Source organism: Grus americana, chromosome Z (assembly GCF_028858705.1).
Source record: "Grus americana isolate bGruAme1 chromosome Z, bGruAme1.mat, whole genome shotgun sequence".
NCBI lineage: Eukaryota > Metazoa > Chordata > Aves > Gruiformes > Gruidae > Grus > Grus americana.
Window position 1 is genome coordinate 45,114,244 of NC_072891.1, and position 15,208 is coordinate 45,129,451.

Consider the following 15,208-nt stretch of genomic DNA (forward strand, 5'->3'; position numbering starts at 1 on the left):
TCGGCAAGGTGTCCCCGACTGCGCCCGCCGGGGCGGACAGCCCGCACCGACGGCAGGGCGCTCCCCATCCCGCGGGGCGCGCGCGCGTATGTGCGTGTAGTGTATGTGCATGTGTATGCATACGTGTGTGTGCGTCTGAAGGCTCAGGCGCAGGCTGCCTATTGGTATCTCCTCTTCGGCACCCTCCCTTCTCTCCCCCTCCCCCCTCCTCCCTTGCTGCTTTTGTCTTTTTTTTTTTTTTTTTTTTATTTCAGGCTCATTTTGTGGAGTTTCTGCCCCTCTCTGCGTCAGCCCCACGTCACTTTGCCGGCAGCTCCCCGGCTTAGGCTGGAGCAGGAGCCGGGGCTGCTTTATTATCAGCTGGAGGGAGGAGGAGACGGTGCGTAAAGCGGCAAGCACGGCGCCCCGAGCCCTGCCGCCGCTGCCGCGGGCTGAGCCTCCCTCCCCGCCCGCCCTACCTCTGGCGGGCAGCGGCAGCCCGAGCCCCCGCAGGTAGGAGCGCAGCCTCCGCCACCTGCCCCCGCCGCTCCGCGCGTTTTGCAGCATCATCGGGAGCCGCCGCGGGGGCAGGCGGCGCCGCTGTCCGCCCGCCCGCGGGGCCAGGGGCAGGTGCCGCGCCGTGCCGGCGGCCCCGCTCGCCCCTCTCCGCCCCAGCGCTCGGCTCCTGCTCCTGCTCCCGCCGCCCCGCGGAGCCCCGGGCGGGCAGCGCCGCGGGTCGGCTGCGGCTGCGGCGCGGCGCGCCCATGTGAGTCCCGGCTGCGGGGTGCCCGCCCGCGGCGCGGAAGGCTGCTCACCCTCCGGGCGTGCGCCCCGGCAGCGGCGGCGGGAGTAGCAGGAGGCCGTCGGAGCAGCTCTGGAGTAAGCGCGGGCGGCATGGTGTCCTGGCGGCGGAGGCCGGGGCCCGGCCTGGCGCGGCTGTGGGGCTTGTGCTGCCTGGTGCTGGGCTGCTGGCGGGGCGCGCTGGGCTGCCCCGAGTCCTGCCGCTGCAGCTCCTGGCGGATTTGGTGCGCGGAGCCGGCGCCGGGCATCGCCTCCTTCCCCGTGCCGCAGTGGAGCACCGAGGACGACAATGTCACCGAGATGTGAGTATGGCCCGGGCCCGGGCCGGCCCCAACCCGGGCGCGGGGGTGGCGGGACGGAGCAGCCGGGAGACGCTGCGGGAGGGGGGGCGGCGGGCGGCGGGGAACTTCCCCGTGCCGAAAGGCACTTGGTCCGCGGGCAGACGCGGTGGCTGGAAGCTTAAAAGCCCGGTGTGATTTAATTTGGACGCGGCTTCCCAGAGATACCGCTGCGAGCCCATTTAGATGATGAATCCTAATTGCCCGCGATGCGGTTCCCGGGGAGCGCGGCGGGCGGCGCGGCGGGAGGTCGGCACGGGGGTCGGGGCTGGCCGCTGCGGGACCGCGGGGCAGCCGGGGAGCGGGTGGGCGCGCTGGGGTGCTGCCTTCTGCCCCGGCCCCGGCCCCTGCCCCTTCCTCTGCCGGGGGGCGCGCAGCGCCCAGACCTCATCTCTGCGGCGGCAGCAGATCTGGAATGGGGGTGGGAGGGTGGGGGGGCGTGTGTGTCAGCTGTTTAGTTTTTAACTTTCTTTTCCTCGGTTTATTCTGAGAGTTTTGGTGGATGGCTTCCATCTTCCCCCCCCCCCCCCCCCAATCTCTCCTATAATCTTTTTATGTTAAAAATAACCCCAACAACAAAAAACAAAAAGGAAGGGAAAAAAAAAAAGGAGGGGATGTGGCCGATTCTGGTGGAAGGGCCAGCAAACTATCTTCCCTGCCCTGGCCCTGGGCGTGCGAGCCTGCTTTGCCCTTCTCAGCAAGGTGGCTGGAAGGAGAAAATACTGAGCTTGCAGAGGAATGAGCATTGTGCTGTGTCTCTCTACAAGTGCTGGAGGATTAGGAAACCGTCATTAACAGTGAGGAAGGTGCAAAAAGTTTTTTTTTTTCTCTCTCTTACCCATGCGTTGCTTCCATCCTCGTTTGCGGGCAGACGATAATCGGTGAGGGAGTTCTGTAGCTTTTCGTATTCAATCCTGCATCGTTTCACAGCTCTGTACTCTGGCATCCACGTATGTTGCCTGAGAAAAGCTGCAAAGGCTCTTGCTGAGCAAAAAATTTTGGATACTGGACTTGTAGATGATAGATCTGGGGAAAAAAACTTTCTAAGGCTTTTTTGTCCATCTCTATATTTCCCAATCCCTGTTGTTTCTGGATTGTTTTCCATGACATTTTTAATATAAAAGATACCAGAATAGTTTCCCCAAAATCTATACAGATTTCTCACTGTTTGCATTCTCCATCCTTCTTCTCTTTTTCAATTTCCTTTAGAAACAATATAAAAATACCATGAAATACTGTGATTTTAGAGTAAATTCTAGCCTTTGGGCTACCTTTCTGCAGTTTGCTGAAGTCAATTTGCAGCATTTCCCTGTGTGTGTTTGGGGAAAAAGCTGGAGACATTAATTTCTACTATTCATATATAGCCTATCAATGGTATATTTTTAGGACCGATGGTAAAGAAACAGTCTTTCTGAGTTGTTACGGCAGTTATTGTTTCAGATGTTTGTTTAATGTTCTGTGGATTGCTTCATTAAAAAAAATTTCTTTGAGCTATGCATCTCTGCTCATTTTCATAGGCTTTGCTAGCCTTACTATTCAGTACTTTCAATTTGAAGGTAACAGGGCAATTTCCCCCTAGAATTTAAACTCTGTTTAAAAAGGCCAGAGGAGAAAAGACATATGTAAATATGTATTCCAGCCATGATCAACTAAAAACATGTCTAGTCATTTTGCATTGATGCTTTTGGGTTTAATTTTCCTGTGCTTTTTGAGCATCACTGTCTTTACAGTTCTTTTCAGTTTTTACTGTATCATTCTGTGACATTGCATGTTGTTGTGTTTAGTGGTCTAAAAATAATTTTGAGTCATGGATTTCTCAGGAGATGCTGTTGCACATATTTTAGATGGTCTTTTCATGCGTACTTTAAACATAAAACACAGAGGCCCTTTAATTAGTTTATAGGCATAAATTAAAAATTGGACTGCAGTAGCTGTCACGTTATTTCATTGTGGGAGCTCAGTAAACAGTAAATATGTAGGGAAGTGATTCTAATGTGGTAGATACAGACTGTGGAAACATTTTTAACACCGCACATCTTGCTTTCTTCTAGCTAAGAAACAGGTTTAAGAGGCCGGGGCATGGCCTTTTACTTGGGAAACTTCAGACCTGATTTTCCTTTTATGTGCTCTGTAGATACAGGAGGACAATTCCATCGGTCTCTGGTGGAATCACTCAGTATAAATAAGAGTGAGAAGACCATAAGACAATAATTTCTAGTAATTCATTCCCATGTATTTCCTGAGTGTCTGTTGAAACCCATCTTTCATTTGTTGCTTATGTCCTGCTTTTGATGGGAGTGTATCCCGCAGTCCTAAGCAAAACATCCACAGGCGCCCGGGATGCGCGTGGGCTGAGTCAAGATCCTGACCTGGGCCATGTGCGCTGGGAGTGTGGGGATAGCTGCAGGGTCAGGGTGGGCATGGTGGTGCAGAAGGTTGGCTGCCGGCCAGGTGGATGGCACCCAGCAAGCAGGATGTGAGTGGGCAGCGAGGTTTTACCCTTTGCTCCAAGAGATAGGAGAGAAAAAAGCTGAAGTGGTGCTGGTAGGAATAATGGAGCTGCGGTCCCACGCATCGGGCAGCCTCCACCTCCACCCAGGTGCTTCAGCTCTGTTTTGGCCCGTAGGTAAATTGTGGGTTAGAGCTTAATAAACACTCTGCTCCAAGTCCAGCTATTACTTGATTCCTGGTTGGATCCCCCATCCAAACCCACTGAGAGCAGCAGAGAGATGCCCGGAGCACTTCTGCATCAGCCCTGTGAGAACCAGCTGCTGATACTTAGTGCGGGGGGGCATAAGAGTATTTATGACTGATGCTTTTCTTAGTCATCTTCCTCACTCTTTCCCTTCCTAATTGTTCTTGCATAGTTTTCTAGTAAGGTGAATAAAAGACAGATTTTGAAAATTCTCTGTCTCTAACAAGATTTTAGATTTGTCCAGTTGGCTGGGGTGCTGACGTGAGCTGGTCTTTATCTGGAAAGCATGTGCCAGTGCTAGAATCGCTTATCGTAACAGAGCTTAATCATAATAATTGGTAATTTTGATATCATTAGAGATAAATTGAGCTCCAGAGTGAGATCCTACATTAAAATCATGATATCAGTCATTGAAGCTGACATTAAGAGCCAATGACCAAGAGTGGTGAGAGCAAAATGAGTATGTAAGTATTGTTAAATCCATGCATTGTAGGCACGATAGCAGATAAGTAGTCCTTGGTGAGATCACTTGAGAAAAACTATTGATATGATAGTAAATGAGTAATTTTTAAAGCGCTTAGGGCTTTTTTGTAAAAGGACTGGTTTAATATTTTCTCATTAAGTAAAATGGTTTGTTAGTATATCTCAGTATATATGACTCTTCAAAGACTTTGATTTCAAAGTGTCTTCTTGCAGTACGAGTATATTCCTGGCCTAGTTTCACAGTTCTGGTATTGAGTCATTAATATGTTGACTTATGATTATTCAGGTGAATGGGGTTTGAAATTAATTGGTGTGTTTCAGGAAGAACTGCTTGCCAACAAAATAGTAGGTGACTTTTAAGCTCTTGCCTATTAAAAGAGAGAGGTGATTGTGTATTGCGTACATTTCAAAACCACAAAATAAATTTCTAATGCAGTTATATAAAGCACTCTAGAATTGTTAATAAATAAGACAGGATAAGTAATTTATAGAGTAAATTATTTAACAAGTCATGTGAGCTTGTGCTAAAAAAAAGGCATGTTTAAATTCATATGAAGCACAGAGCTGTCGGTATTTTGGGTCTCTTTCATTTTAGATTTGTAGGCTGTGGTAGATTTAATATAATATGAAACTGTCTAACAGGCTTCTCAATCTCTAGCCCCTTCCTTCTCAAAAGACCTTTTGGCTGTGCAGCATTGCATGGCTTGGCTGGATTTAAAGGTTATTTCTGGTGACTTTGAATTGTACAATAAAACACGAGGCATCAGGCTACAAATTATTAAAGGTGTTTTGGACAGTGGTGATATAATAGCTACTTTCAGGAATTTGTCCTTTAAAAAAAAAATCTTCCTTTAAAAATCTAGGTAATTGGTTAAAGTGTGTTGAAAGTTATGAAAATCAGTTTTGTAATTTCTAGGCTCTGAAAATATCACAAAGCATTGGGTTTTATATATACTGGGGTTCTTTTTTTGCTTGCAGGAAACCTTTTGTGTGACTTGTTTTAGTCCTTGTCCTTCCTGTGGATGAGGACTGCTGGGGCTCCTTGGGGTCTGCACTGGGTTTGCCTCTGGCAGGCTGAGATGAGGCAGCTCAAGCTGGAGGAGAGCAGCATCCTTCAGGAGATGCCCAGCGCTGGGCAGGGTTGGGCTGCCAGAATGTTGCCCCTCCCTATATGTCTCTGGTCACTCAAGGGTTTTAAGAGACGTTTGGGATTTATATGCTAAAATGAAAGCCATTTGTATGAATTCAAGGATTTGGTCTTGAATACGTTGGTTTCAAGAAATTTCCACGTCTTTCCATGGTAATGAGAGAACAGAAGGCCCAGCAGTCCAGCCTGCGATATCTTTAGGATGGCATTTTCCAGATTGCTCAGGTTCTATTTTTTCTTTATTATTTTTATGCTGACAGTGTAAGGGAGAAAGTAGCGTAGCAAGATTCTACATCCCAAATCATTGCAAAGCAAAAACTTTTGCGTAACCATACAAGGGCCTTATTTCTCCATTTTGGATTTTGTTTTAAAGTAAGAGGGAACCACTGCCCTCCACCCCCCACTCCACCCTGTTCTTTTTGAATTGCAGTTCTTTCCCCCTACCCCCTATTTGTCATCCGTCACTGCAAGAATGTCTAACAATATGTTGATGAAGGTGGCCATCCAAATATCCTTGCCCAAGCTGGATGAGTGTAGCAGATAATGAAAGAGTAATAAAAGATGAAAAACAGAGTAGAGAGCTCTAAAACCGTCTCAGTGCTTTATTGATCTTAAATGTATATTTAGCTTGTTATATCTGAAAAACCTCTCTTTGAAAACTGTCCTTTAAAAAGTGAAGCACTGATTGTATAAATTCATTAATTTATGTGCATTTCAAAATCACAGAATTTTGAAAGCCACATGCCTGTACTACCTGGGATATGAATATGCTGTTACTGGATGCTGTTTGTATTTGCTAAGATCTCTTCATCCAAATGTATGAAGGCACATAGCAGCTATTAAAATCAAATATAATTCCTGTTCAGTTGTGAACCTATATTTTCAGAAACTGCATAAAGCAGATCAAACTACTCCCCCTCCTGAAATATGCATATGGAGATCCTGTTTCTTACATAGCTACTATTAACTAACATTGCAGAATCATAATGGGCTTATGGGAAAGGAGCCATGCTATGGAAATTCTGTTGTGAATATGCAATTTTTTTTTTTTTTTAATTTTCTGTGAAGAAGAAATGACCTGCATTGAGTGTTGATCATCGACAGAACTTATAGCTGAAACTCAAATATATTTAATACCAATTCAGCTACTCTTGTTTCTGGCTTGTGTTGTCATCGGTAGGATAAATCCTTGAAGATCAGATTTCAGGTCAGTAGTCTTTGGTTCCTAGACAAGGGCTGAAGAAATGAGGTGTTTTTTTTTTTTTTTTCCAGAAGTAAGAGAAAGTGGAACAAGGCAGGCCCAAGGCATTTTCAGAGGCAGTTTTAAGAGATCGTAATCTCTGACTGGTGTGACTTGAACCGGCCTTTTGCCAAGCCTACTGGTCCTGGTCCAACAAGGTACTTAGATGCCTTTTATTTCAGGGGAAGCTGAAGCTGAGATTCTGGCCTTGTTAAAGTCAGCGGCAAAACTGGATGAGATTAGCATTTCACCAGGGTAGAATAGTTTAGAGGACACACATGAAGGGTGAAAAGAACTTTGATTCAAGCATTTTCCTGCCTGTTTTAAGATTGGAAGAGAAGAGGCCTGTTGCTCCATTATTTGATGTGGTTTTGAGTGGCGGCTTTTCAATCTCAAGTGTTCTCCTACTGCGTGAAGACTAAATATGTTGAGGCAAGAGGAAGCTGAGATTGACTATTTTAGAGGAATCTTTTACAAAGTTTTAGATAATTCTGTATTGAAATGAACCTGCACCTACATGTGCAAAACAGTAGCGGCTGCAGTCATGACAGCACCTTGTGGTGCATATATCCATGGAGGATATATGGTTCACTGTATACAGTTGTGTGATGTATAAATAAAAGAAGGGCAATACATTAATCAAAGTTAGCCCATTGCTGAAACAGAAAAACAGTGAAATGCCAACACTTCTGAGCTCCTTCTGGAAGAGTCTGTTGACAGAGCTCTAGTTGGGGCTGGGCAAATTACCTATTTTTCCTCTTTGACAGTTGAGCCAAAAGAAATCTTCCAGTTTTAGATTTAAATGAAATTATTTTTACCTTTATTGTTTCCTAACCATACATGTAAAAATAATTAAGGCCGTATTCAGCAGATATCCTGTGAAGCGTGGATGTCCCACATTGCACAATCAGATGCTCTATTCCATATGAAGAGTGTATAGGACGTGACTTTTCCCATTCTTTTGCAACAACTGGCTGATTTTCTGAATGCCAGACAGCACAGCGAGCATATGCGGATAAATCACGTGCACATACTGGGCATGTCAGACTTAATGGGCATGGACTGGGCGGCTTTCCACAGCATGTGCTGTGGGTGTCATGCGCTGGACTTACTAACCATGTCTGGGACTGTCCCAGGCCTCAGCATTTAAAATCTGGCAAGTCCCTACGAACTGTGTAGCGAAGGCACTTAACTGAGCTGGCTACTCTCCTGCTAGCAATGGAGAGCCCGCTTCTTCCAGGAAGTGATTCAGGAGGCTAAATTATGTTTGTACTGCAAATTATCTGACGGAGGCGTCCCCATCTTCCTCCACGGAGTGTAAGAAAACCCTGGGGACTTAGTTCACTGGGGGGCAGTGGAAAAAACAAGACCTTCCTTTTAGCAAGTAGGGTCACTGTGGAATAAGATGTTTGTGTGGTGCCAGATGAACCATTTCAGCAGAGCATGTGGGGAGCTGCTCTGCTTGAAGCTGAGCATGGGTCTGAACCAAGGTCTCACATGTCAGCAGCTTAACTACTGTCCTGTATGGTGTACAGATGTGGGCTTGCCTCCGGTCTTCCCGTCTGAGTCGCCTTACTTGGCGTGGAGTAGTTAAATGTGCTTTTGGGTCAGAGAGCAGGACAGTCAGTTTCAGCTAAGCGACTGTGACGCTTATTTGTGTAGTGAGACAGCTGGGTCCTGCTCCACTGAGTGTTCAACTGCAGCAAGAATCAGAACAGCACGAACAGGTAGGGTTGAGACTGCCCTCTCTGAGGTTGCTTTATAGTATGGTATCTTATGAGAGACTGGGTTTACATTCCCTTAGGGAGAGGAAGGAATTGAACCTGGTACTCCTGCACGCTTCTGGAGCATTATTTCCAGCATTTCTTGCAAATCTGTGGTCTTCTACCTCATACACATGTGTCTTTTTTTGTTTTCTTACTTTCTCTTAACAGGTGAATCTATTTGGTGAATATGGGTCTAGTTCAGGAAGATGAATTTTTTTTTTCTTTTTTTTTTTTTTTGCCTACTAGGTGGGTGAATAGTCTATTGCATATTCATCTCCTACCTCTCCCTCCTGTCTTGCCTCTTTCTAATTTTTAGACACAGGTTTTTGAACACATTAATGCATACTGTGATCCTCGCCTGGTATACATGTACACTGTTCTCTCCTGCTGAGAGCAGTTCTGTTGACTTCTTGGGACTGACTATGTATGTAGTGTACTTAAGCATGTGCTGAAGTATTTTACAGTTTAGAGTGGTAGCAATATAAGCATCTTTTGAAGACTGTGTATTGCACACATATTTATACATATAAACAAAATTTCATACTTCTCCAGTTAGATTCGAATAGATTTACAAACATTTTGATTTGGCACAAATCCACATGTGACATCAAGGCACCTAGACAGAAGAATACTAATGCTGGATACTACTTCTGCACTAGACATCACTGCAGATCCCAGACCATGTTTGCGTGCAGCAACAGTCTTGTTGCCTGGAGCTTGTGTCATTTGGGGGATGTGGACCTAGGTGGCACAGCTGCAGAAATAGATACCACTTGTCCTGGAGGTGGGTGCGGGTGGAAGAACGACACTGCCGATCTTCCCTGCCCTGAATGTTTCTCCCAACCCTCCATGGCATTCCTGTCTGCATGGAGACAGGGCAGTTGTTCCTTTGGTTTGCTTGGTCTGGTTTTATGCGTAGTTTTTGCCTGCTGTAGAGCACTTCTGCATATTCTTATTACATTTAATGAACAAACAATTTAACTTGAAGCAGTTTTGCTCTTCACAGTAGGTATCTGGAATGGAAGGTTTAGGAGATGAGAGTCCTAACAGTTGGGTATCATCGAAATGTCTGCTCAATCTTGTATAATTGCAGGTGAGCACTTCACCTTCACCATGCATGTCCTGGGGCGAAGGGGAATGCTGCATGGGTGTGTACGTTGGAGGAGTGCTGAAAGGTGTGCGCAGCGGTGCAGTGTGGTCATGAGAACCATAAGGAGAAATGGGCTGGCAGATGAGCAAAATATTACTGTACTCATAAGCAGTGGCAGGGAGAAAAACTGTAATGGTAAATGAAGGATGCTGTGAACGTAGCGGTGGGTAAGGAGAAGGCAGCTTTGCAGAAATAGTGAAGTTTCAAGACTACTGTAGCAAAAGATGTCACCTTGTGAGAGAGGTACATGCGGTGAGAGTTTAGTTTGAAGGGAAAATGGTAGAGAAGATGATCGGAGACATGAAATTATGTTAAAATGGAAAATTAATGTGTATTTTCCTAAAGTACAACAATAAAGACATCCATGAGCAGGTTTTTAAGTAAAGTTGATCTCACTCTGGAAGAGGCAATACATATATGTCAGGCAGCAGAAGAACAGAAATACAAAGAGAAACCTGAAATACCTAGGATGCTTATCTGCATGTACCATTGCAAGAGAGAATTTCCCAAAAATCAAACTGGCCAAGTACAGCAACATGGAAAGTTACGGAAACAGTGGCAGCAATGTGGCAGTCCGCATGAGTATTAGAAATACTCTGGAAACTGACAAATGTGCAGAAGGTGTAATAAACACATCATTGTGCTAATACATGCAGTGCAAGTAAGAAACTACTTATATTAAGTGAAGAACAGGATTCCTCAGGTGAAGAGAAAGTGCTTTTTTTAGGAATGCTAATGGAAGAAGCTAAAAATTCAAAAGCTTGGCCAATTAAAATGAGGAGAAATGGACTATACAGGACAGAGAACAGAATGGAAATAAATGTGATAAAAGAAAGTGAAGAGCACGTAAGTGTGGAAGAGTGAAGAGTGCCTCTGAAGGCTTTAGCAAAAAAGCAATTTTAAGGCTGTTGGAATGCTTTCTGAAAAATGCATTGGTTAAATATGCATAGTAAGATTGATGTTGACATACAGAAGATGGCAACCTGTTCTGGGCCTAGAAGACTGCAGTAAATGTCAAGAGACTCAATATCATGAGAAGATATTGAGACAACCCATAATCCTTTTGAAATGCTTTAGTAACATCATGTGAAGATGTATTTATGTATGTCTTCCATTAAAAGACAAGGTATGTCTTGGAGAAGACACAGATCTGTGTTCAGGGCTGCAAAGGATGTTTCATGAGTCTTGGGAAGGAGGCTAGGAAATCAATTGTGAACCATGGCAGCAGATGGTATCATCTGAAGAATGGAAAAACATCTACCAGTTGGGTTCTCTATACAGTAATTGCAGAGAAAAAGGGCAGAGATTATGACCATATGTAGACTCTCAAGACTTAAATAAAAACAGAAGAAGGAAAATTTTTGCTGGCTTATGGGAAGGGGAATATTGTTTGAGATGTCAGGAGTCAAATTATTCAGCAAATTTAATGCATTAACAGGATATAGATGGGTTTTCCTGGATAGATGGCTTCAAGTTTTGCAGTTTCACTCCTATGTTTGGAAGTACTACCTTTTGATCTGTCTTTGGCATGAGGTGTATTGCATGCAGTGAATCAGACAGTGGACAGTGTAGCAGGTACAGACACGTGTCTTGATGATCCAGTGAATATCAGAGCAGATTGAACGGAGTATTTGACATTCCAAGAGCCAGTAATTTTAAACTGAATAAAGCCAGGTATTAATGTCAAACAGTGGAAATAATATATGTGGGGGGAAGACTGATCTCAGAGGGAATTTGAGAGGGAATTTCTTACGTTGAATCAAAGAGTCAGGGAATACGGAACATGTCAAAAGCTGGAGATAGGAAAAAGAAGCATACTGATTTCTGTCAACAGGTTCTTATCTAACTCAGAAGGATGTGCAACTCAATTAAGACATCCCTTCCACAAAGTCACTGCCTGAGCATGGGCGCTGGAACAAGAGAATTCAAAGGTTTTGACATCAGCCAAGATGCTTTCATGTTTTGATTCACTGAAGGTCCTAACAAGATGCATATAAAGAATGGTTAGGAGCAATCTTACTGTGCTGCTGTGGAACTGAAGTTGTGCCGTTCTGATTTGCATCGGGGCCAGTGACAGCTACAGTGGTGGTGTGTGCAAGCGCTGAAAAAGAGAGTGGTTGTGTTACTCGTCTTTGAAGAATCACTGCGCTAAGTGGTTCTGTGGATGAAAGAAATGTCACATATACGTGTTTGCATTTATTCATTCCTTTGAGATGCTCTTTCTTCTTTGCAAGTCAAATAATAATAAAAAAAGATTAGTCTTATGTCTGCTTTCTGTTGAGAACTATTGAAAAGCCACATTTACTACTCTCCTTTTGTATGTTATTTAATTTGTGAATTTTAGTGTATATATTATAAAGGGACTGTACAGGAATTTAAGCCTCTTCCTAACGGTCTGCAGAGATGATTTCATACATGGTGGATGAAACGTGTTTTGTAGATAAGTGTAAGGTCAGTGATTAAGACATATATTTTTGAATAAATAGGTTATTGTCTGGTCAGCTGATACTTCTTTCTGACTGTATCAAGGAATATCAAGATGTCCAAAACATCTTTGCTAACGAAAAGCTAGACTGTAGCTGTCAATTGTCCTCTGGAGAAATGTCAAAAATTGATGTCTTGGTGAAGTATCAAATGTATGAAGTTCATGGAGCTCAAGGGGGAGCACAGGTCTCCAAATGGAGAAAATAGTTAAATTAGCTTTGTATGCATTTTGTGGAAAGTAATTCTGAAGGTGGAGCTCATCAAGGGCGTGACTTTTAAATCTGGAAAGCTGCATGAAATGTCTTGAGAGTTTGCTTGATTTGGTAGTCTGCTGTTTGAAGAGAACAGAACAAACACCTTGAAGCCAAACCAGAAACTGTAAGTAAGCCCGAGGGTGCATTACATTTCGTTTTCTCTGTCTCTAAATATAGTAACTGTTTCCTTAAACTCTGCATTGCAGACATAGTATTTTTACTTTTGCCTTCATGTTTGCATACTGTAAAGAGGGAACTAAGGTTGGCTGGTAAACCGTGGACTTTCCATTTCCCAGGGAGTTGTAGTCATAAGCAAGAGTATGGATCTGCTTCTGCAGTGCCAAAACAAGATTGGGATCTCCACTAAATTCCCACTATCTCATGCTTTAAGCTGGTGGGTTGGCACTAATTGTTCAGGATAATGGCTTTGGAGAAGCATTTCCCAATGGCAACTGCATACTACTAATTGGTTACTACTAGTTGGATAATCATAGTTGGCGTGTTGGTGTGGAGCAGTATGTCTGAGTGCCGCCATCTTCTGTCAGTTGACACAGCCACACATCAAGAACAGGGAATTCTTGAAGGTAACTGTGATCTGTGACCTTGGCCCTGAGCTGCTGAGTTCCAGATCGCCCCGAACAGCGCATTATCTGAATGTGGGATATGTGGAGTGAAAGATTTGCTCAAAAATGGGTGTGCCTGTGGCTGTAGAAAACAATCCCAGAGTTAGTTATGGCAGTTCCAGAGCTGCTGAACTGGCACGTGGAGAGCTACCTCCTGTAGTCTTCTGTGACTCATGGTTAAATACTCTAGACTGGAGGGAAAAACCCCCTAAAGGATGACTTAAGGAGCCTGTGATAGTGGCAATCTGTTTTGCACTCTTCGAGAAATACGGAGTTATTTACTGTTTAAAAAAAAATGCCACCACAGGACTTGCTCGGAATTTGTCAGGAGACACCAAGACAGCCAGGGAGTCGAGTACCTGTTTGTAAAATTTCTGAATGCTAGGTAAGTCCACAGTGGACTGACTCAACACACTGCCTCTTTCCTGAGTTATGGCATGCTCTTTTAGCAGTGGAAGTTCTGTTTCTTGAGGTTGGGCTCATGAAATCTGGCACTGATGGTACCAGATGGAGACAGCAAAATAGAATAAAATAATTGGAGTGAGCCTGTATAACTGTAGAGAACTTGTCACTTGTAGGTGTCTATATCATGCTCATAGTTTGCTGTTAGAGTTTCCTTCCTAGGGGCAGCTTGGCCCTATATATAGAAAGATTTCTTGGTTGAGCAGAGGTTATATCATTGGTCCCTGCATCTGTTTGAAACCTGGCATTCCTGATATGCAGCATTGTGTAGCTGTGTGCTTCATTTTCAAACTATGTGAGTTCGCACCCCTCGAGCATTATTTTAAATTTGGTTTCAGAGAGGCTGCAAATGAAACGCATTTGAATCTGCCAAGTTTCATCAGGTATAGTGTCAAGCTTACAAATTTTGCATGATTTTGATACATAACCATAAATCAGCCCAGGTGTGCTGAAAATGTCCCTGAGTTTTAGGATACCTTTTGATGAACTTGGTCTGACATGTGAGTTTGTAAGAAAATACAGCACTAGGGAACTTTGCAGTGTTTAATTGTTGATGCTACCATATAGCTGTCACAGTAGTGTAGACTAGGGACATATATGACCTGTCATTAAATGGTAATTCATCTACTGACAGTTCAATGTCTGGAGTGTGCTGCCTTTTTCCCTAAAGACTTAGTGAAAAACTAATTCAGAGTATAAAGTTTTCCCAAAGTTCAGAAACATTTCACCAGGGAATGTTTATTAATTTTAAAAACTTTTTTTCCCAGCTGTATGAACCAGAGCTAGACATATAATTGATTTATTTTTTGGAGTGTTAAGAAAATATGTTTCCCATAAAGGGAGTTTTCTGGCAACAGAAATACTTCTGGAGCTGAATTACAGTGTTATTTGTTTGCATCTACGTTGTTAAGACTAGTACGCACTGGTTTTCCAGCATATCCTTATAGCTCTAAATGGAGCAGTATACCTTAATGTACGCTAATCCAGAGGAAATAGAGTAAATCAAATAAGTTAGGAAGGCGTACTTCTGCTGACCAGTTTTTTTTCAGGTTAAGGAAAAGATTTGAACGTTAGAGTGAAATCTTTTTTTGAGCTATTGAGGATCCAGAGGAAATAGAGTAAATCAAATAAGTTAGGAAGGCGTACTTCTGCTGACCAGTTTTTTTTCAGGTTAAGGAAAAGATTTGAACGTTAGAGTGAAATCTTTTTTTGAGCTATTGAGGCACAAAATAATGTAGACTGCTTAAAGGACAGAATCTGCTTTCTCTTTATGCTCTTGCAGCTCAGAGGTTGCTTCACTGATGTTATACACGCTGTATCCGTAGGCTTTCACATGTGTAATGAGCAGAAATGAAGACCACCCTCTTAAAGGAGAACTTATTTGGAGGAGTTAACTCTTCTACAATAGGTTTTTAAAATATCGATTCCAGCACGTTGCAGAAGTGAAGTATGAGCGTGTGACATTATTCAATAACTGCTGAAGTGTGCTGAGATGAACGTGTTACTGTAGGTTGCAAAGTGCAGTCAGTAGGTGTGTGATTCTGAATGCCTTTATTAGAATTAATCAGTAGTTTACAAAGGGGAGATGAAATTAAAGGTCTGAAAACAAATACTGTTTACTGATGACTCATTGTAAGAGAGGCAGAATGCTATAATATAATCAAGCAAATAGTATGGTAGACAGCTGGGGGTTTGGTTTAGAGGCAGCAGTCGGTATTTTGTGAGCTGGTGAGTGTGATCCGACTGGGTACTATCCAGCCGTGTTTTGGCGGTGCTAGGCCTTGCT

At 43.8% G+C, this 15,208-nt stretch overlaps 1 protein-coding gene across 2 annotated transcripts in view; it reads left to right on the forward strand.

The window, feature by feature from the left end:
• The first annotated feature begins 281 nt into the window (after positions 1–281).
• NTRK2 (neurotrophic receptor tyrosine kinase 2) overlaps positions 282–15,208 on the forward strand; it is a 210,240-nt gene continuing 195,313 nt past the window's right edge. Inside the window, exon 1 of one of the 2 annotated variants that reach the window (XM_054809979.1) lies at positions 282–1,082. In XM_054809979.1, coding sequence (XP_054665954.1) covers positions 874–1,082 — 209 coding nt within the window. In that variant the 5' untranslated portion in view covers positions 282–873. The remainder of the gene's footprint in view (positions 1,083–15,208) is intronic. The other variant, XM_054809980.1, reaches the window with a different exon arrangement.